Source organism: Hemicordylus capensis, chromosome 6 (genome assembly GCF_027244095.1).
Source record: "Hemicordylus capensis ecotype Gifberg chromosome 6, rHemCap1.1.pri, whole genome shotgun sequence".
Taxonomy (NCBI): Eukaryota; Metazoa; Chordata; class Lepidosauria; order Squamata; family Cordylidae; genus Hemicordylus; species Hemicordylus capensis.
The window spans coordinates 102,429,683-102,453,361 of record NC_069662.1 but is presented as its reverse complement, the minus strand read 5'-3'; the positions used below and the strand labels follow the sequence as shown (position 1 = coordinate 102,453,361).

Here is a 23,679-nt window from a genome sequence, read left to right as displayed (position 1 = left end):
TTCTCTTAATTCTGACAGCTAACCTCCCATGTAGTTTATCTTCAACTGCAGAGTGTAATCCTATGTATTTTCAATAACAAAACCTTTGTCTGCTTTTTCAAATTTACAGCCACTGCTAACCGTGACAACCAACTTGTACAAAGCTTATCTTCAGCACTAAAGTCCAATCTTGTGCCTCTTCTAGCAAAAGCAAACCCAGGAAAATAATTATTCAAGCATTAATCAGGTAATCAGACTTGCTCTGCTTGTAAATTCTAAATATTTAATTAGTTCATTTCAAAACAGAGCCAAGATGTTGCAGAGGCCAATCCAATGCATTGCAAGTCCGATGTTCTAAGAATTCACCTTCTTTCTCTTGCTGAGTTGTGATAAGACAGACACTTGATCCAGTGCCCATCTGCTCGCTATCTTCTGCCTCTCTGCAGCTTCCATCTACCAGCCTTGTTCCCCTGACATAGAGTCCACCACTACTAACCTATACCATTATCTCTAACCCAAATGAAAGCATATGGGGAAAGCACAGGATCGATGTGTGGCCAGGTGCCACTGCCTGCCCCCAGTGTTCTAAGCATCAGTGTTGCCCCGACCTGTAGAAGAGCCTATGCAGTATTTACTGCTTATATGGTGCAGAGGTTAAGGTGGCATCTTAATTTACAATCTCCATGGTTTTTGGTGCATGAGTGAATTTGTAAGTACTTTCTCTTCCTTAAGCATTAATATGTAAGCAATGGTCCATCCTTTGTCATATAGTGAACATTGCTCATTTGTTATGAATTGGTGTACAGCCACTGTTAAATTTGTACAGCTATTTCAGAAGTGTGAATCTAATCTCCATTAGATTCTAAATTAGATCTGAATGTTTCTGCACTTCATAAAATGGCATTGAATAATCCCAACAAAGAAGTTCCCTGGCTCTAATTTTGTAACTTGAAATGCTAAAAGCAGAGCAAGAATGTCATGGGGGTAGAAACTGACTGCTTATATTCACTTCCTTAAATGTCTGCACAGTTATCTAGCATGTATATATTCATAATTGTGAGTAGCAATTGCTTTTCACAGAACAAACAAATATATGAAAGATGCTTGTTTTGCTCAACTATTTACAGACCGAACTATAAGGAAATAGCCCTTCAAAAGAATAGCTTATCTTCTATTTAAAGTCATGTCGTTTAATCTGATTTAGAGAGAGGAAGGGAAAAATAAACTTGGTGTTGAAAAGAGAAATGGAGAACACTGTTACATTTTATTTTGATCAGCAAAAAGCCTGTTAGAGCACACAGTTCTACAATGAACCACAGTTTTCATGTCACTAGTCCATAGGAAAATGGTTGTAACTGGTGTAGGTACACCTGCATCCTTATGGGACACATGTTTCATGGAACTATTGGTCTTTATTAATTTTTGGAACTCCAAGCTTTTACACTGTTACAGACACATGAATCCAGACTGCAGAAAGTAGTGTCTTTGGACAGAAAAATTGAGCACTTCTCAGTCAACCAAAAAAGTAAATAATGAAGGCAATTTTCAGCAAGGATAGATTCCGAAGGAAATACTGTCAACAAGAGTGTTTCACTGAGAACTGGTTGGTATAAGGATAATTCCCTGTATTATTTTGTTGTTTTTATAAAAGCAGATCCTTTATAAGAGCTTTCAAATTTTAGGCCTTTGCACTGTCTTTGAAAAAAGAAAAAAAAATGACTATAAAAGAATGAATTAGAAACACTTTGAGAAAAAGACACCGCATCTAAATGTTTCTTTTTACAGGTGTCAAAATAAAAAAGGAAAAAATAGGTCTGATAGACTCATATCTGGAGTCTAGCAAGAGTACTTACACCTGGGTCAAGTAGAAGCAAAAAATTCATGGATAGAGTTTACATTAGGGGTAGCCAACTTTGCGGCTTGTAAAGAGATGGTCCTCGGCAGTCCTAAAGTTTAATCAAGCTGTGACAATTCTTTTCACAGATTCACTCACAGAGAGGATTGTTTTCAAGTGCTGAGAAAACCATTACATGCAAAACCCATAGAGAGATGAAACATTAAAATGCAGAATAACTTTGGGAAATAGAGACACGCCATATTTTCATGCTGCATCTCTATATGGTTGCATAGCTTTGATTTGTAGATGTGGCATCCTTGCTACTACATGCCACCATCACCTACAGTCTGTCGAGCCTGACTACCTGTGAAGGGATTGAGTTGTGAGGCAAATGGTCTGTGGCCACAACCTGGAATATAAAGTAGCCCCATAAACTGTTCTGCTGTAAGTGACAGCCGTCATATGAGAACCGATCATCTCCCACGTTGGTGGCTGCCACTGATATGCAATTGGTTACTGTGATTAGAAGCAATTATCTGTGGTGGCTAATCATGTTATAGACTGACAGTACCACTGGGTCAGTTCAGATGTCACAAGCATGTTTAAAAACATGGTTCCATGCGAAGTCCCAGAGCCTTGGCAGTGCACACTGTTCCCTTGGCCCAGATTTAAAAAACTAAACCATGATTAGTGATCTTGGTTTATTTTAACCTAATTACTAGAAATCAACTGCAATCTGTAACTCATTTCAAACCTTGGTTACCGAACGTGGTTTATTTCAAGTAAGTAGATTACAATAAACCAAGATAAGTCAGTTTAGACATTCCAACCTAAGTATGTGCGCAGACAAGGCAGTGGGGAGTGGGTGCCTCTGAGACGTTGTGTGGGACCAGACTTTAATTGTGGTTCCACTGACGTTTGAACCAACCCACTGTACAGACTCACCCAAGTATTAAAATGTCACTCTTACTAATTGGTAGTATGCTACAGTCATTCCCCACAAGGTAGTAGGGCAGTGCAGAATGGCAAACATGAAAAAAACATTTTGAAAACAAACAGATGCTGGTTTATCTCCTATGACTCATATTGATGATCATTGCTCATTCTTTAAAAAAAGAAGTAGTAGTTAGATTTTCCACAAAGGAGTAAGAGATGAAAAGATAATATACAGGACACTCTTCTTTGTTTCCTATACAGAGCTGACAGGCAAAACTGGTAACTCTTCCCATGCACTGTGACAAGGGCTAGTTTTCTCACTTATACCTTACACTGATATAAATATCCTGATATAAATTGCACCAGTATGACTACTCTAAGAGGAATGAGTTTGTATTTTTAATTTTTTCCATTTTAGCTATAGCAATACTTGGTCCTGCATTTGTTGACAACAAAGCTATTTAGAGGCAGAATCTTCATATAGGTTTATGTTCTGCCCAGCATCTGTCAATTACATGCTTTGAGCACTTGGAGAGAGCACTACATCGTCATTCTCCTCTGGACTCCGATTAGAACTGAAATGTGAAATTAAATGCCCCCTTAATCCAATTTTTTCTCAGCCTATAGGCTGATACATTCCACAGAAGAATCTATCACTATTAAAGTACTTTAAATTTGGGGGTATGATTCAACCATAGTTAAGTACTTCATAGTCTCAAGCCCAGTGCAGATATCCCAGTCTTCTAAATATGGTTGCAGGTTCCCTTGACCTCCAGCTTTCACTTGCACCCCTCTCCCTTCCTGTGTTGGTTAACCAGCATTGGAACTAGATGCGGCTAATGGAAACCATTGTTAGTTTTAACCATGGTTTGCAACACAGTTTATAATCCTGGTTTAAAAACAAACTATTATTTATTTCACTTTCATACTGCCAAATCATAAAATCTCAGGGTGGTTTGCAACCCAAAAGCATTTATAGCCGTTAACACAATTTAAAAGCCATCAAGAACGTTGTCAACACCTATGCAAACTTAATACTATATCACTATTAATCCAAACCATGGAAAGGAGAGGGGAATTTGTGGAATACTCCTGGTCTCCTAAGCATGGTTAAGAGACTGCTAGCATTACATCATCACCAGGCCTTACTGTTTCTTCCTAATGAGTTAAGCTCATTCTTGACTCTTTCCCATTGAAATAAATAGAATTTGGAAGAGTTTTGTTCTGGTTGGATTGTACCCTCCACTGGAACACTCATCACTTGGTATGATGCCTGGTAATCTAGTTTGAAAAACGAGAGAGAGATCTAAAATGGAAAGTGCAGATTGCATTTATTCTCTGCATGGATGGTCCTCAGTAAGGTCATGTGAGTAAACACACCAACCAAATAGTTCCTACATTCAAATCACATTCAGGTCAGTGAAATGTTAGTTCTCCTGTACAAACAAAATAAAAATAATAAAAGTTAAAACAACAAAACAAAAAAGAGAGAGACAAGTCAGCAAGGAAAAACTAATTCTAAGTTAACAATGGCAGAATGCTACCGAGACAACACCATAGAAACCTCACTGAAGCAGGAGTGAAATTCAGGCCACTTCTTAGCAAAGCTCATCACAGACTTATCAAAAGGATTGTTGGTTTTTCTTTCTTTCAAACTCTTGGATTTGGGAGGCCAGATCTTCCAGTGTGATGTGCTAATTCAAAAATGCTAATGCAGAAGCATAAGACCCCACCTGGTAGGATAAAATATATTTTTAATTCCTCCAAAAATTACTGCTGACTGACACCCATTTGCTGGTGATCGGCTTCTGCCTCTTCTTCTTCCACATCTGCGTTATATTCTTCAAATGCATCGTCGTCTACATCTGGAAGCCCCAATAGCTATTTATAAAGAAGGAGGAAATAAACTGTTGAGTTTAAGAGGAAGCAATGATACTAGGCAGCATCACTGATGTTCTAAGTTAAGAAACAGCTATGAAGTTGACTTTGTAGTATCACTTACATTAATTTAAGTCGGGAAAGATTTAAATTGTAGCTTAGTGGCTTAACATAAGAACATCCCTGATGGATCAGGCCCAAGGCCCATCTAGTCCAGCATCCTGTTTCACACAGTGGCCAGATGCTGCTGGGGAACCCACAGGCAAGAACTGAGGGCATGCCTTCTCTCCTGCTGCTGCTCCCCTGCAACAGTTATTGAGAGGCATCATGCCTCTGAGTCTGGAGGTGGCCCACAGCCACCAGACTAGTAGCCATTGATAGCCTGTTGTCACTGAAGGCTGCTTCACACATTATGAAAATACAGGCAAACCCAGCTCCCTGACAAGGGTACCTCTATGATACATAGGGCAGGTTTAGGCACTCCATCTCATATTAGTTTGATATTAGTGACATTACTGGGAATCTCAGATTGGCACCATGCCAAACTAACACGAAGCCAAAATAGTCAAGCTAATTTCAGATCTAAGACTACTAATCTCAGCTTCATGTCAGTTCGGCATTATACCAATCTGAGATTCCTGGTAATGGCTTGGTTTGCACAACATGCTCCACACGAGTGTGCAAGCCTTGGGAATCTCAGATTACCGTCAAATAACATGAATTTAGCTGTGTGGACCCACCCATAGCTTTGCAAACACATTTGTTGCATTCAAAAATGTGATGCGTTTTTTTTAAAAAAGGCGGCATAGACTTATAAAATTCCCTTGATCTTAATAGTTGCCACCATTATTGGGGAGTCTCCATTTAAAGGATTTCAGGTACTAGGGCTGGTCCTGATAACTTTGAGAACTGTTGACAGTACAATGGACCATAAGTCTGACTCTATAAAAGGAAGCGCCATGCATTTGTGACCATTCAAAAAGTGGATGGGAAAAAGATGACCCCTTGTCCTCCTTTAGTGGCAAAACTGCCCAATGACCTCAGTGAAACCAAAGTTGGAAATAAGTGTCCTTAGGACTCGGTTTAGAGTCTTGATTGTAAAGCTGGAAATATTCTCTGAGACATTTAATCAGACCACTGGAGTGTTAGGATTCCCTAGATTTCAACCCAAGAGTGTTTTGCCCATGAGGCCAAGTGAGACGAATGAGCCACTGGGCAGCAAGTGCAGGCACCCCATCACAGGCATCACCTCATCTGCCTGTTGCCGCTCCATCTCTAGTCTTCTCTCCCACCCACTCATCACGGATACCACCACACTACGTCCCTCACTTGCCCTACCCTCACCTCCACTGGCAGCCTGATGTCATCGGCTCTTCTTTCCTTTCATTGCTGTCCTCAGCTGCTGGGTGTTTGCACGGTTTGTACAGCCTGCCTCCAATGATGCTGGCTAACTGATTCTCTGCATTGCTGCTCCAATATAGCATCCCTCCCCCCACCCTTGAGATTTCTCCCCTCTAAGCATCAAACTTGAGCAGCGAACAGCAACAGGGAGGTGCTGGTTAAACCATAACAGAGAGAGGCATATTCAGGGCTGCTTCATGCCCTCAGAGGATGCCACCTTGGAAAATAACCATGCTGGTGGCCATGTGATCATCCTGGCTTTATTATTGCTAGAGCAGTATGGAATGGAGTAATGGCAACCATGCTTCTTCAGCAACATAAGATGTGGGGTAGACACAGGGTTGTAACTATAATTGAGAGAACGGGTTCAAAGAACCCAGGGCCCCCAGCTCCAGCCCTCCCTATTTTCTTCATTATCTCCCTCAGTCTGAAGGGCTGCTAGAGAGGGGTGAACATGGGCCCCCTCTCCCCTGGCTATGCCCCTGGGCAGACATATTATGTCTCAAGGACCAAACTGCAAACCTCTCAGTTTGGTGTGTGGGGGTGGGGGAAGTAGAGCACTTGCTTCCTCTCCCTAGCATTACATCTCTTCTCTGTACAGATCCAGTGAAATTCCACAATAGCAGTGTCAGGAAATGACTCCACCACCACAGAACGCTACATGGCCAGCCTCTTTACAGTTCTCCAAATGCAGCATCAACAGTCAAACACATAATTTCTCAGATGGGTGGAGAACCATTTTGGTTTGCCTCTTGTCCCAGCTGGGAATTTGAGCTTGAAAAATACAGAACTGAAGAGGGGGGGAAAGAGACTGCACAATAACCAGCTATTTATACCCTTTTAAGACATAAAAGCCATTCTGGGAAATCCCCCCAAATGTTTGCTGTATTTGCTGCCTGGCAAGTTCTACCCAAACCACGGACACAATTAGGTTGAAGAAAAACAAGCACTTACAGGTCTGAATGATTTGAAGACTTTTTCCAGTATTTCATGCAGTGTCTTTTTACCACAGGAAGATATGTAGTCCTGAGCCAACTGCAGGAAAGGCAAGCAGTCCTCACTTTCACTCCACACGTGCTAAAACACAAGACAAGACAGATAACAAACCAGGAGTTACGCATGTATGCAGGCTGTGGGTTTCAGGGCAAGGGCTGAAAAACAGGGACAGGGAGCAATTCTGGGACTGTCAAGTGTCCTATGGAGAGCTGCAGGGAAGAGCAGAGCCCCTGCTCAATGGAAGCCTCCATCAAGCTCTCCCCTGTACAGTGGATCTGGAGTTGCATTCAGGTACTTTCTCCGGCATGGACTCAGGCTGCTTCACACATTACAGGAAATGCCAAAAAGCCACGTTTATACTTCCAGGGTAATACACAAAAGGGGAAGTTGCACACTGTGCAGTGCAGAAGGTCCTCCCCGCACAAGCTTAATACCTTGGTCCTATTATCCACCTTGTTGTGGCCGACACATTCCCTGAGATACAATACAGTACATATTGTGGGTGGGTGGGTGGGTGGATAGGAGTATAACAAGATGGGTGCAAACAGCCATGACTGCTTTGACTACCAATGCAGTGGTGAGTTTGAAAGCTTCCAACTAACTACCTACTTATTGCCAGAATATGTTTGCTAGGGACAAGTCCACCACATTAATAATAATAATCCCAGATTTCTTCTTGACATTTCCAGCACTTTCAGCTTATATGAGCTTGAGGTTTTATTATTTATACTAGCTGACCCTGCACAGACCCAGCGCTCTGGATGGCGCGCGGGGCCCCCCGCCCCCCCCCCCCAGCGCTCTGGCTGGCGCGCGGGCCGCCCCGCCCCCACCCTAGTTCTCGATGTGGCTTTTGATCGGAAAAAAGAATAAGAAAAAGTTAATTCCCTGTTCGCAAAGGGCTCACACTCTACAAAAAAAACACAAGTGTTGGCCCCAGCAACAGCCACTGGAGAAATGTTGAGCTGGGGTTGAACAGGGTCAGTTGCTCTCCTCTGTTAAATATAAGAGTCACCACTTTAGAATGTGCCTCTTGGTCCAGTTACCAAGTGTTCAATATATTTTACTTAATTTACTAGGTGTAATATACCATCTAGTTATCGTGCCCACTCTTATTCCCAACACACCTCCAGATATATTTCACATCCAGTCTGTCTGAGAACAACATAGCTATAGTATTGATCTAGCCATGTCTGCACTCTTTCAGAGCACAGAAGTAGGATGTTCTGGAGACACTTAATATGATTACAAATAGGCTTGCTAGTAAGGATTCAAGAGACATCAAGTCCTCATCGAGAAAACAGAGCCAGTGCTGTGTAATGGACTGCGTGTTGGATTAGGACTGGGGAGAGCAGAGTTCAAATGCTGGTTCAGTCATGTAGTTAACTGGACCAGTTACTCCTCAGTCTACTAACCCAACACAGAGTTGGTTTGGTTTGAGGATGAAGTGGGGGGCAGGGGAGCAGGGAGATGAGGTACATGTGAGTAGGGGTGTGCATAAATCAATTTCTGCAATTTGATTCAAGCTTGAATTGAATCACAAAAACTTGAATTGATTCAAAAACAACCAGCCAGCTGCCTCGACGAATCAACCTAGAATTACTCAAATAGATTTGAATGATTTGACCACCATTTTGAGGCCTGTTTTCCCAGGAAAAATGGGCCTCAAAATGGCATTGTTTTCTCTGGGAGAGCTGGTCTACCAAATGGGATTGGCAGGTAGACCAGCCTTCTGTTTTGGACTTAGCATGTCAGCCTGCCTTGGAGGATTGGTCTACCTGGGTAGCCCAGTCCTCCGAGGTGGGCATATGTGCTAAGTCTGGAGCAGAGGATTGGTCTATCCGCTGACTCCAATTGGTAGACTAACACTCCCTAGGAAAAAAACCTGCCATTTTGAGGCCCATTTCCCCAGCAAAACAGACCTCAAAATGGCAGCCGAATCACTCCAAATCAATTTGAGTCAATTGTGGATGATCCCAAATTGGGCCCTCTATTTTGAGGGTGATTCGATTCAGGGTCGAATTTGCAAATTGCCTCCAATTCAACCCAAATTTATTCAAGGTCAAATCGAATTCCACACCCCTACAAGTTCCTTGGAGAAAGAGCAAGATAAACATGTAATAAATATCAACAACAACATGAAAATCTATCTATATATATTCTGTTTCCTTTTGGAAACAGAAGAACAAGGAATAAAGTACATCTATGTCGTCAATGCCATTTACACTTCTTAGAAACCCAGGGAAGCTATTATCACAATCAGTGGAAAGCGGGCTAAGGGTGCTTAGCCCGCTTCCCACCAATCGTGAGACTCACTGGGCTCGCAGTCCCTGCCTTAAGCCCAGGTTAGCAGAGTGAGCGCTCCACTAACCTGGGCTTTCTGAACGCGAGTTGCCACGCTGCAGCAACTCACGAGTAGATCCCAGACCGGGAGGCTGAAAAACAGCCTCCCGGCTCAGGGGTCTCCAGCATGCCCTGCGCCCTTGCGAAGGGCATGCTGGAGCTTCCAGGGGCTGCACGGCCCCCAATCCTCCCAGCCCCTGTCGGATCTGTAATGGAGCCGGCAGTAGTGTGGGCGGCCGCTTCAGGCACCCGGAGCAAACTGCCTGCTCATGTGCGGGGAAAGCAGGCTAAGCCCGTTCTCCCCACTAACCCTCCCCAGGCAGCTCCCACTGATCATGGGAACCGCCTCTTGAACTCATTGGAGAGGAAAGGCAAAATATAAGGCTGGTTCTCACAACCAGCAATAGTGTAGAACAAGCATCCTACCCAAGTTTGGGAGCTGAGTATGCTCCCATTTTGTGATCATGTGCTTGGAAAAAGTATGGCAGGAGATGAGGAAGTGATAGTGTGTGAAGCTTCCACTGGGTAGGAGGGTTCTGTCTTACCCAGTAGCTGTACTGAGCTGTTTAATGAGGTAGGGAGCCTCACACAGGATCATTTCCCCTGCTCCCTACCTTGCTTTTTAGTTGCACATGATCACAAAGCGAGAGTGCGCACAATTTCCAAACTTGGCTAGAGTGCTTTCCTACCCCAAAAATGAGCATGTGAACTAGCCTAAAGTTATCACTATAGTGGCAAAAGTGAAAAACCATTGAAGACTAGAATAAGACTAGAGGTCAAGAAAAGTGTGTGTGCGAGTGTGTGTATTTACATGGAGGACATATGGTAAAGCCAATGCTAGTTGACGTTTTTGAGGTGGTCACTTGTATGGTAAATGTTTCAATGCATTTTTAGCACATGTCATAAGTACATTGTACAAATTTTTGAGGATGTGGATAAGCAATGCTGCCAACAGAGCTGCAGGATTCATTAAAAAAAAATCAGCCATCATTCATATCAAGAAAGGTAGTAGACAATGGCTTCAGCACATTACCAGGATATGAACTGGTTCTAACCAATTTCTCATAGAAAACTCATTCAGTTTAAAGTTACTCAAGGTAAGCTAGATGTTCATCTAGATCAGCCAAGGAGTAATATCAGAAATATGTTGTCCACACCAGGGTTGTAAGTCCCCAATAAAAAGATTACATGTCTCCTCCAAAAGTAGACTGATCTAGAAAGGATCCACTCCAAACTCATTTTTGAAAGGTTTGTTACATAAGCACATTTGTAACGAGATTCCTGATGATAGAAGAATAATGCATATGGGGTAAAAATAGCCATTTCTTTGCAGATGTGTTCTCTTTTCTGTATTGCCAGTGTCAGTTCTAGGGGCCATTTCATACAATCAGGAGAAAGAATGAAGAAGATGCAGATCTATGTGCCCGAGTCTGAACATATTTGAATACACTCTCATGAAACAAGTCTCTATATTCTGAAAACATACCACAGATGAGACTGAGTTGAACCCTTCTACTTGATGGGCTATATCCCTCTCCCCTCTCTCCACATATAGCCTAAAGTAGTACATTCAAGAAAAGACTTCACCATATGCTTCTGCTGATTGCATAAACTGGCCCTACGAAGGGAAACAGATTTTGAACAATTCTGAGATATTGAAATGATATGATCACAAAATGTTACATGTCAGTAAGCCCAGATTTTAGAGCCACAGACCATCTGAGCAGAGGTCCTAGCTTTGCATGTTTCAAAGCAGGACAAATCAGATGACCCATCTTCCTGTAAAGACATAGAACAAGGCCTAGGAAGCACAAGTAGATTTAAATCCTACTCAGGCTCAGATAAACATTCTAATTTGTCATCAGGAAAAATGGGTGTCTTTTTTCTTTTTTAATTACACTTTATTTTGAACATTAAAAAGCAAGGTCAATTACATATCTCAGGCAAATTCCAAACTAGTATAGAAACCAGTGGCAGCCCGAGGTATTTGGGCACCTGAGACGAGGTGCAAAATGCTACCTCAACTTGTCAGAACTGCCCCCACTGCAGGATCCAGCACCGCCCCAGGGGGCTGGAGCATACTGCCAGCACCCTTCTCCTCTCTCTCTCTTCCGCACTCCCAGGGCATTCTCTGCCTGCCCATCTAGTACCACTTCTCAACTTCCCTTACCCACTCTCTGCCCCACCACGGATCCTGCAGCAGTGACCAGCTTCCTGCCTACCTGCCACCACTGCTTCTGCAGCAGCAACCAGATTCTCCAGCTTTGTGACCTGCCAGAACAGGAAACGGAGGACACAAAGCTAGAGAAGATGATCGCTGCTGCAGATTAAGGCCTTATAAAAAAAGTTTATGATCAGCCTTAATTATAATTTTGATCCATACTAAGTACATTGAGTAATTTCCCTCACATCAGCCTATGGGACTACCTTGAGTAATTTCCTCCTCATGTCAACTACCGACAACAAGCCTATTAAGTTTGTTAGAAATACCCAGATATATTTAAGGAACTTTGTCTAGTTTGCTACCTGGCCACCCAATAGCCATTTGTGGTATTGTGGCTTGTGACCAAAGACCCAGGCATTTCTGATAATTTAGGTTTTCTTATAATTAATAACCAGATGCACACACATACCCCAGCCAATTCCTTTCAGGAGATATCTTCAGCCTAATTGTGCATATGACAGCAAACTCATGTCATTAGCACATAATACAGAGAGAGGCCTATTTTTGTCTAGAATAGATGGAGAGAAATATCGATTGCCTTGCAGTTCAGAAACAATACGGCATCTGTATCTAGTCCCTGAGCTCCCCAAAACAGGAAATAATGAGACGCTATGGGACTTCATGAAATAGCATAGGGGTCCATGCTAATGATACTCGGCGTTTAAATCATGCTTTTAAAAGTGCATTTCACATACATTATCAGGAATGTTCTCATGTGTCCTCAATTTAATCACATCATGGCCCTCCTCATAGTCACTGAAAAAGAAGTAGGTAAGGGGGCCAGTGAGGGGGCTAAGCTCCCTTTCCACACATATATGCACTGGTACCAGCCCAGGGTAATTTTGCATGAGGCCAAGTTATGATGGTTTAACATAATTTCAGGCTGCCAGATTCACCATGTGACTTTAAATAGTTGCACAAAAGGGAATTCAGTGGGAAGTGTAGCTTTTGCTTTTCTCCCCGTGTCTTTAGTATCTGCTTCACAAGCAGGTTTTCAACAACTGAACCTTTTCTCTGCAAGGAAGATCATGGACATAGCTTCAGCAGCTGAACTTTGCCTGCTAGTCAGGTGCTAGGGGCTCAGGAGCTTTGCCACAAAACAAAATTGGCACGTCCAGTTTTTCCTGTCGCCCGCAAATATTAAAGACACAAAAAAACCCCTTGCATACTGAATCTGATAACTCTACCCAGCTGTACCTCGAAGCCTCTTCCAAGCCATAGAGCACACTATACATCCAAGCCTAAGCTCACCAACTCATTTATCTCCAAAGGGACGCTCGCAAAGGTTTTAGTTGCATATACAACGGAAAACGGTACATCCAAGTTCACATCAGGAAGTATTAAAAGACTTAACGCTATGCAAATGTTTGGCTAAGAAACCAACTGAAATGAAGCAGAACTGCCACAGGAAAGGTAAGTGTTGCAAAGGGGAGGAAAGATATTATAGGACAGGGTTTCCTAATCTGTAGTACTCCAGATGTTGCTACTCCCATCAGCCCCAGCTACAATTTATTGTGGCTGGGGATGATGGGAGTTGTAGTTCAGCAACATCTGGAGTACCACTGGTTGGGAACCCCTGCTATAGGACAACAAGAAAATCCTGCCCTTTTGGAGAAGTCTTTTCCTTTCCCCAAACCAAGTCAGGCGTGTTTACTCGACAAGATCACATTGCTACCTATTTAACTTCAGCTGACCTAAGATGGAATGTGAAATAGTCAATGATGCGTGACCATATTCAGTCGAAAAACTTTTTTGAAAACAAGGCCAATACTGTTCCCTGGTAGCTTCAAGGTTTTTCCTCAATTGGTTCAGTGCTTCTGAGTCTCTTTATCAGATTGCTGCATTCTCTTAAGACTGCCTATTGATTATGTTGACACTGTAACTATTCTCCAGAGACAAAGTAAGGGAAATGCTGTAATAAGAGGATATGAAATTGGCACATGTGTGATTGTTCAGTATGAATGCTGCTATCCAGCTTTCCATAGATCATTCAAAATATTAGATGCCTGGAAATTTAGTGCCTATCCAAACATACAATTCAATTTCTTGGCACAAATATGCCAAGACTCAAGCTAAGAAGGTTAAGGACACAAGCTGTTTTTCTCAATTTACAACTTCTGAATACTGAATATTATTCAGATCTCATCCTTGCTAGCCTCCTACAATTCTATGTGTCATATGCATTGCTGTCGTCAGCATGCGGGTTGAACTGGAATTGCCACAGGATACCACACCTATGTTTTACGTGGCTGTATGGCTCAACACTGATGGTTGTATACTCATCACCTATATATCTGTAAACTTCCATGGACCAATGTGTTGTGATGTCATGGAATATTCACCAACTTTCAAAATACCAAGGGATATTTAGACAAATCCTGCAGTTTCTGTGAGGGAAGTAAAAGGTCAATTTCGGTGAGGAAAAATCCCATATGGGCAAGAAGACTAAATGTTTGAAGAAAAAGTACAGACAGGCAAGGAAACCACCAAGCATGGCTGGGGAACTGGAAAGCCCAGGTTAAAAGCTCTGTTAAGCTAGGAAACATACAGGATGGCCTTGGAGAGTGTCCATTCTCTTTCAGCCTAACCCTACTTCTGCAGGGCTGTTGCAGGATGAAGTAACTTCTTGTATGCTGCCCTGAGCAAAGGCAGGAAAAGATTGGAGGCAGGCTCAACACCCAACACCACTGAGCAGTGTAATATTTTGACACATATTAGATGACAACTGTTTCCAAACCACCAAAGGAAAGAAAATGGGAAACTCACTCAAAAGAGGGTCCATGCAGCAATTTATATCCCACTCTGCCTTCAAGGAGCCCAGAGTACATGGTTATGTTTATCCTCACAACAGCCCTGTGAGGTAGGTTAGGCTGAGAGATCGCGACTGGCCTAGAGTCACCCAGTGAGTTTCATGACTGAATGGGGATTTGAACTCATGTCTGCCTGATCCTAGTCCAACACTCTGACCACTACACCATTCAACATGGGATGCTAGCTGGGAATATCGCACTAACAGCTTCACTGCAGTGCAAGAGTTGCTGGAAGCCCTTAGCAGGCACCTTACAGGATCAGGCTGTAGGGTTCTCAGGCCCACAAATATGTAAGAGAGAACAAAACACCTGCTATATGCCACACAGACATCAATCATTCTCCCCTGCTGGGTGGGTCCATCACACTTACAGCCTTTGCTTCTTCAGATGAAGGCTGTAAGCATGATGGAACATGCTTCCGTTCTGTGAGCAGGAAGTCTGAGTGCAGAAGCCTTCTGCTCATGGAAATGCCCTCCATCGTGCCTACAGCCTTCACCTCTTCAGATGAAGGCTGTAAGCATGAAGGACCCACCTGGCTTTAGTGACTGATATCTGAATGAGGCTGGCCAATTCCATAAATGTGACATGGAAGAGGATTAACTGATCAAAAGCAAAGCAACAGGATGGTTTGAGGATTGGGAATTCTAGCCACTTCTTCTCTTCCATCCTGTTGACTCCCACCAAAATCAGATCATCAGCATTTATAAACAATAGGCAACAGCCATGAGATTTATACAAAGGTGCACTGTACAACTCTGACTGTTGTCCAAAACCCACCTGACTTAAAGGTGTCAGAAGGAACATCCAGGCAACAGGGGTGAAGCAACCCAGCAGTGAAGAGCTGGCACTCTGGTGGATCACCAGGAGACCAGCGAGAGGCAGAATGACTATGAGGAGCAGGCAGGACCAGGAGGCCTGTCACGCAGGCACTTAAATAGACTCTGGTGTTGGAAATGTCAAACTGCTACCCTGTACCAAGTGGGACATTGTGTGTGCGTGCTGATAGATTGAGTACTGTGAACAAAGGGATACTATTTATGGTTTCAAGGGGAAGGGAAAATTTGTAAAACTTGTAAGTCTTAAAATATAAAGATAACCTATTCCATACTAGGATTTGTTTGGACTCTCTAACCCTTTTCTCAGATTCCTTTAAACGAACCCCTTTCTTCCACCTGCCACAAGTGCTCCAATAAAATCAACAGGACCTACTTCCAAGTAATGGGTACAGATGGTGGGGTGGGTGGGGGTGGGGAGGTCTCAAGCAATAAACAAATGTAATGCAGGTAGGGATACTTTAGATACTATTTTTGCCATCGAAGTAGACCTTCAAGCCAGAATCTTAAAAATCTACACCAGTATCACTTTTGAAGGGTTAGATGTCAGTTCATGACAGTTGCACTCTAGAGGTTTGTTCTAGTTTTTCTGAAGGGCTGCCCTGGGAATGAAATTCACATGACCTTGACAGTCATTGAACCATTAAAAATGACACTGACACAGATCTTAAAGGCCTACTGAGTGACATTTTTAGAGGCCAGTTCAAGCCCACATAAGTGGACCTTTTAAGTGGATCTGAGGTTGAACTGTCCTGTGGATTATGTTGTAGACCAATAATCCACCCTGTCTACCAGCAAGTTCAGGGAAAAATAGCAACTTTATTTTTAAAAAGTTTTTTTAAGGCAGTCTTAATATACCCAGAGAGAAGGTGGAAAGGTGAACAAAATAGCCCTGGAGGGCATTAAGAACAACCAGCACTGGGCCATCTAGAGAGACCTAATTTATTCTAACATGAATACAAGTTGTGACAGGAGATTTTACAGGGCATTTATACAAATTTAAACACCTCACATAATTTTTAGCATCATCTGCTGGACATCTACTGACAATTTGTGAAAAACCCATACTTTTTTCAAGTCAAATAAAAATAGCATTTAAAAAGCATAGGTTTTTTTGTGTGGATCATCATCAAATGGTGCTAAGGAATTACACAATGTGTTTTAGCATTGTGTAAATGCTCCTTAAAATATCCCATCGTAATTTGTGTTCATGCTGGAATAAACTGTCATCTAGATAGATCCCAGGTTATTTCTGTCCATTTCTACCTAACTTGAACCTGGCCATGACCCCTTTGCAAGAGGGCAAAGGGAAACATAGCCTCCCCTCTCACCCCCATGCAGAGAAGCTGAAGTCACTGAGAGGCAAAAAAGCTGAGATGCAGAGAAGATTATCCTCACTCAGCCCCATCTACGCTTAGCTTCCTTCTGCCTTCCCTTTCTACTGCTCTGCCCTTCTCTGTGGCAAGCATTGCATGCACTGCTTACAACAAAGTCATTCGTCCAGGTTCTCACACATTTCACATTTGTCTCCAACAAACAATTTCTAACACAGTCACAAGTGATAGACTCCAATCCTGCCAGGATGAAATCTGATCCAGGCCATGCTTTCTGACCTGCTGGAGTGGCAAAGGCTCTGTTTTCTGTGAATCTCCTTTCTGCTTTGTGGTTACTCTGCAGAGAGAGAGAAAAACTCTGTGCATGCTCAGTTGCACTCTTTAGATCACAACATGGAAGGGGCTGCTGCTTCTAAATCAAGCCCACCCCCCTTCCAAATGTGTGTGCACTAACACTGGGTTCATGCATCGTTTAATTAAATAAGCTGACAAAGCAGAGGTACAATTGACAAGACCTCAGGTCTGTGCTCTTGTCAGTTTCACCTGAACAATGGGGGAAATAATCGTAATGGCAGAAGGGTGCGTGGGCAGGCAATGCCAAAAGGTGGGGTTACACATGTCACAAACACCTCCATTGCACCAGTTGAGACAGCAGTACTAAAGTCACAGTGAAAAAGGGATCAATTGTGCAGGAAGCTAAACAAATTCTGATGAGCCAGAAATCAGAAGGGGGGGAAATGGAGAGGGGGTGACAATGGAAATATAACTGTCTGGGATGAAGGAGAAATACCAGAGAAAAAGACTAGCATAAAAGCATCCTCTGTTGTGAATCACTGACTGAGAAAACATCCGGTGAAAAGGTATCAAGTGATGAACATGCAAGGGTGAATCAGCCCTAGCTTGCTGCGTGGTCAGAATGCTGAAGAGGACACTCCTGATGAAAGCAATGCTCTGGATGCATGTGAAAGCAAAGCCTTCACAGGACTACTTCAGTGCATGCAAAACCCCAGAGGAAAACAGCTCCCATGATTTCTATACGTAAGGAAAAGGTCATATGAAATCAGCCCCCCTGAGACAAAGGCAGAGGCGCTCTTACCCCTGGACTTCACCCCTGGACTTCGGGGCCAAAGTCCAGGGCTTCCACAGCCCCTGGGGGCCCCCAAATCCTCTTTAGTCTGTCCCGAGAGGTGTGGTCTTAATTTGAGATGCTTCATTTGCAGGGGAAGGGGGCCTCCAAAGGCCTTTAGGTCCAGACTCCAAAATTACCGAGGTGCATCTCTGCACAAAGGCCTTAAAATCCATGGCTGTAAGAAGCAATGCATGAAGTAGCTGTTAGATTAAAAATTAATAACAGGTTGCCACCCAATCAGAAAAAAACAACAACCCTGGCCTGGCTACCCCCACTCCCCTTCCCCCCCTTTTCAGACCTGTTGCCAGAAAAGCAAGGGGCAAGGCTGTTTTCTCTCCCCTCAGTCAGTTTTTAAATTTATTTATTAAGATATAAGAGGACTCAACAGGCTCCCCTGCTAAGAAAAACTGGGTTCTGACCTCAGTCTTGCAAAACAAAACCACCACCACTGACTAGCCTCCTACCCCCCCACCACCACCCCGCTCCACCCAGGCCTGCTCTGGGATTTCACCTCTGACCCAAAGGCTCCATCCATAGACCCCTCCCAAGAATTTTTATTTCAGGAGTTAGTTGGCAACTCTAGCTTAGTGTCAAGCATCAAGCCTCAAGCCTTATAAACATCAGTTCAATTTTGACTCCCATTAGTCAGATCTCTAATTTCTAAACTTTCAACTGGCTATTCCAAAATCATTACCCAGCAGATAGAACTGCATTAGAATGGCATCATCGGTGTAGTAACAATTCTACTTGCTCTCCACTGTTATCCTGTACAAACCCTGGCAAAATGCCTGGTGTCATTGAAGATACTTTCCTAGGACTTTTTTTAAAAAAATGTTATTACCTAATTCCATAGATGAGTAACTTCTCTCTTTGGGAATTGAGAAGAGGTCTAAAAAACTAGGCTGGGATAATTGGCAAGGCCTCAAACTATAAAGCAAAAGGGCAAGATGTAGGAGGAACCTTCCATCTGTCTTTTCCGACAGGCCTCCCATAGTTACAAGAACTCTGCTAAACTGTTTTATAGGTATTGAAATATCACATATATGTCTTCCTTAATGTATTAAATATATGAAGCCAGCCTACATGAAGTTATTCCATTTTATCCTCACAACAACTCCTTGTAAGTTGGACTGAGCGATATTGCCCCGTTTTAAACATAATGTTAAACTACCTGATCCAGGTTTGTTAGCGAACTGTGGTTTGTAAAAACCACAGTTTCCTATAGCTGGACAAAACAGGAAACTGGTTTGTTACAAACCACAAAGGCTGTGTGTGAAAGTGGACAGAAAGAGAGAGGGGAACATATAAGCCTCTGAACCACTGGCTCTTCCAGGGCTGCCCAGTAAACCTCATGAATGGTGCAGCACTTGAACACAGGCCTCCCAGGTTCCAGTCCAACACTTTATTCACTATACAATCCTGGCTCTCCATTTTCCAAGCTTTGGGTCTTAATTACTTTGGGCTCATCCAAGAAGAGCTTTCCAAGATCAGCATTTTAGTGGACATTTTTGTGCAGGGAGCAGGAAGATGAATAAAAAGTACCTGGTGGTACAGGGTTTCATTGTACCCAAATGGAAGTGCACTTAGGCAGCACACCTTTTATTGTGAGATCAATGTGGCTCATCTTGAGCCCGTGCATGGTGAGCTAAAAATACAAACTGAACTTCTGTAAAATCCATTGTTTTGGGGCAAATCATTACACTGATATTTGATTCTTTTTCTCTGTTTTTAAATCGCACCCCCCCCCCCACCCCCAAGCATTATCATTTATTCAAAATTGTGCCAATGGCAGCTTTCCTCCCAGGGCAAACAGCTGCTGTGGGAGGAGGATTCAAACTGGAACCATAGTGAGGGCAAAGGGTTAAAGTTCCCCCTCATCCTGCTGCAATCCCAAGACAAATTGTGCCTCCCACCCCCCACAGTTGGTATTGACCAAAAAAGGTAATTTGGTACAGGGAGGGTCAAAGTATGCATTAAAAGTAACATCTAGTTTGGCCCTTAGAGAAGGAGAAAGAAAGAAAGAAATCTATAAAAGGCACAAGGTTAGATCTGGATGGGAATGCTTGTTTTTGCAGCAGTCTTCAGGCTTTGAACTCCTACCTTACAATTCAGATTTAGAATGGCCTGTTTTTATTTTTAGAGGGTTTTTTTTTTTAATGTTTCTGTTTAGCACAAAATTTTCTGATCTGGAAAAAGAAAACATATTTTTGTTATTATTAAGGGAGAAAAAAAACTTGCTACTTCAGCAGGCTGGGATGTATAGGCAAGTGGCCTGCTGCTGCTGTTAACAGCGACATAAGAAGCCACCATCTGCTTGGGTTATAACCAAAGGCAAAGAGGGAAGAGAAAGGGGTGTTGCCCACCTCCCAAAACAGCTTCCCAGGCCATATGAGGGTAACAAAAAGGCTCTTCCAATCCACCAGATCAGCCCTCCTGGAGCTGAATAGGATACAGTGAGGAAGCTCTTGAGGGGAAAAATTATCAACCTGACTCCATTTTATTCATACACATTCTCCATTTGCTGGGACAGAATGGAAAAACCTACCTTCTATTCATGAAAGGGGCGGGTGGGTAGTAGCAATTCAATTAGGGTTGCACAAGCTATTTGCAAAACTAACTGCTAGGAAAGGAAGAGGGAGAACTACTCCACTCCCTACATTGGTACTTAAGCAAATTCAAGAAAGATGCCTGGATAGCCTTCTCCTACCTGCCAGCTTTTCTGTGGGGCAGATTTTTCTCTTGGTTGCAGATCACCATCGCACTTACTCCTTTTCTTCATTAATTTCTTCAGGCTGACCTACCAGTGACCACAGGGGAGCAGACTCTGTTTTGGAGATATGCTGGAAACCATTGCTCCTAAGAGATCCTGGGAAGTGCATTTGCTGACCTTCCTTTGCAACATATAATCAAACTCACACACTTCCATTCTCTAGTCTTCGTTAATCCTTCCCTTGCTCCTTCTCTAGAAGGTCTCTGATGAGATTCCTAGTGAGCCATGCGTGGAACAGGGGAGCCTGCAATCATCATCACCACCACCCCTCCTAAGGTAAATTCAAGGCAGCAACAACAGGTCATGCACCCATGTATAACCTGGGAAGCATACAAAATCAGGCCTGGGGTTTCCTAAGGCATAAAATGGTGTGTGTGTGTGTGTGTTTTGCTCAACACTCTAAAATAAACGAGACCCTGGAGAAAGGCCAGCTCCAGGTTTTGGGGGGTTCTCAGAAAACTGGCATGCCAGAGCACCTCCTAAGTGGGTGAGCCCAAAGCAAATCTCTCCACCTTCACCACATGAAGATTATGGGCACAGAAGTGGTCTCAAAGATCAGCAGGGCCCCAGGCCCCCAGGAGTTCATTCCCAATAATACTGATTCTTGACTACAACCCTGCCGTAGAGCTCTGTTATTTTTGCGGCACTTTAGGGCTCTTGTAAGATGGGATGGCCCTCTTGCCCTAGGACAGCAGACCGAACACTTTGTGACCCACCAAACACAGCCCACTGGGAACTCTCCTGGTTTTGCTGATTGCCTTGAACTGCAGAAACAGGGATTGCTCAGCAGCTGGCAGACCATGACCCACAGTTTGTGTGCTGCTTTTGGCTGGGTGGATCACAAATGCCTATGATTCCATAATATCTGAAATTAGAGTTGCCTGGTCTCAGGGGACCATAAGCATCTGCTTTGCATGTAGATTCAATCCTCAGATTCAATCCTCAGCATTTCCAAGTAGGGTTGGGAATATCCACCTAAAATTAAAACCCTAGAGAGTAGCTGCCAGTTAGTGTAGAGACAACACTGCGCTAGATGGACCAATGGTCTGACTTGGCATAAGGCAACTTCTGATGTAGCCTCACACCTGGTTAAATGCAATGCTAACTGCTAGGGAAACCTTTCTCCCTAGTCCCAATAACAACCGAGGCTACTTGCTGGTGAGCAAAAAGTACTCTGCACAAGCTCAGAGGTACTCTTCTCTTATTACTTCACAAGTTCCAGGGCTCAATTGATGGCCAGATCGGTTGAGCCGATCTGACCAGGATAAAGGATGCACTTTAAGATATTCGAGGGCCCTTAGCAAATAAACACAATATTTCCAGATGCTGATATGGGTAAAACAGGTGGGTCGCAGGGAAGGCGGGCTCCATCACTCCAGGCGAGTGGTTGTTGTTAACCTCCCACCCCAGGCCAAGACGAATGCAATATACATGCAGGCACTTGACAATTTAACCTCCCACGACCAGAAAAAGGCAGGTGACACAGCCCTGTTGGATTTTGCGGGGTGGGGGAGAGAAGAAATAGATTTCCACATATTTATAGCAGGAGCCATAGGAAAGGATCTGAAAGACTGAAGGGGCGGGAGGGCCAAGGCCTCCGCCTCTTTATTTTCTCCCAGAAAAGCGAGGGAGGGACCACTGGCCTCCATCCCTGCCACAGTGATCTAGAGAGAGTAAAGAAGCAGTGTTTGGAGAGGGAGAAATCAACAGAAAGCACTGACTAGCCAGCCTCAGCCTCTCTCTCTCTCTCTCTCTCTCTCTCTCTCACACACAAACACACACACACACACACACTTCCCCCAAACGGCACGCAGGTTCTGCCTTCCTCCCCCTTTACTTACAAAACTGTCCCCACAGCCGTTATCAGGACACAGGACGTAAAAGGAAACGCCTGGATCGGCGTAGAAATCCATCCTCCTCTCCGTCTCCTCGGTGGCGATGAGCTCGAAGGGGGTGTTGGAGCACCATTTATCCGCAACGTCAGCCAGCTGCTGGAAATCCATCCTCTTCTGCCCTGGCTGCCTCCAAGCCGCCGCCGCCGCCGCCTCCCTCCTCTTCCTCGGCGTGTGACTGTATCCGATTCCGCTCCCCTCTCCCTCTAGGAAACTGGGCACTCGGCTCTTCGGGGGCGGGAGGGGGGGAGGAAGGGGTTAGTTGGGGGATGCTCCAGGCGCCCCGCTCGCACCTTGGGCTGCTGTGGCGGCTCCCTGCCTCCGCATTACTTGGTAACTTCCATGTATTGTTTACATGCTGGGTGTGCAAGGCTGGCTGGCGCTCTCTCTCCCTCCTCCTGCCGCCGCTCGTTCCCTGTTCAGCAGCCTGACATTGGTTCAGCGCGGCTGCGTTGTCTTGTGTGTAGGTCACTCGGCGGGTGTGGGTAAAAGCTGGATTTTGCCGGATCCTACTGGATTCTAGGAGATCCACCCACTTCTCCCCAAGTCGGAGTCTCCCCGCTAAAGCCCGTTAGCCGCAGCCACCTGCCCACCTGCTGCAAAGGCCCCTCCTACCGCCCCCTCGATGAAAATAATTCAATCAAATCCCAGATCCTGGCACAACAGCCCGCCACCCCACCCCACCTTTTTCCACAGAAACAACAACAGCAATCGAGCATCTATATTCCGCAGGGCCCTGCCAATTTTTCTGTCGAACTCCCTTTTCAGTCAAATTGGGCTGTCAAAACAGAAGCCAAGTTGGGCCTCTCCTCCTCCTCCACCAAAAATTACAGAGCAACGCAGCGCATCTGCAACCCCCCTTTTAGCATTCTGCAGCCTGCCAAATGCAACCGATTTGGCGATTCGTATTCTCAAATCTCACTAAGGCTATAGGGACCTGGTCTTGATGCATCAAAAAACTCCAGATGCAAGCATGTTCCACTGCAATGTGCCTCAAAAGCACAGGCCCAGGCCTAGACCATTCAGCCCCCCTTCAAACGCTCGTTCTGTACCAGTGTCAAAAACCAAACAAAAACCACATAAGTACCTGTGTTTGATTTACAGGGAAGGCGGAGAAGACCCAGAGCCCCTTACCTTTTGTGCTGGCTCCTTTAGCTATTGCTTTTGGAAGGATATGGTGGCATTATTTGGCTAAAATTGGGGAAAGCCAAAGAGCAAGACTTGTGATTATTTGTAGGCTCACTCCCCCCCCCCCCGCGCCTCTAATTTGAGCACTGCTTGGTCTTCTGCATATATTTACTCAGGGATAAGTTCCACTGA

The 23,679-nt window shown here is 44.1% G+C and overlaps 1 protein-coding gene across 1 annotated transcript; it reads right to left on the bottom strand.

Annotated features, from left to right (window-relative positions):
• Positions 1-4,066: 4,066 nt before the first annotated feature.
• MTURN (maturin, neural progenitor differentiation regulator homolog) lies at positions 4,067-22,971 on the bottom strand. The gene is made up of 3 exons (XM_053259659.1): positions 22,309-22,971; positions 6,986-7,108; positions 4,067-4,633 (listed from the first exon to the last, which is right to left on the bottom strand). Exons 1-3 carry the CDS (start codon positions 22,468-22,470, stop codon positions 4,523-4,525), a joined length of 396 nt encoding a protein of 131 aa, XP_053115634.1. The 5' UTR covers positions 22,471-22,971; the 3' UTR covers positions 4,067-4,522.
• Positions 22,972-23,679: the final 708 nt, after the last annotated feature.

Excerpts from the sequence above, each read along its gene's own strand:
- MTURN (XM_053259659.1), bottom strand. The coding sequence starts at position 22,470 with ATGGATTTCCAGCAGCTGGCTGACGTTGCGGATAAATGGTGCTCCAAC. Across the intron at positions 7,109-22,308 it reads ACGGCTGTGGGGACAGTTTT|CACGTGTGGAGTGAAAGTGA; the intron begins GTAAGTAAAGGG and ends CTTGTGTTTTAG. Across the intron at positions 4,634-6,985 it reads TCTTCAAATCATTCAGACCT|CTATTGGGGCTTCCAGATGT; the intron begins GTAAGTGCTTGT and ends CTTTATAAATAG.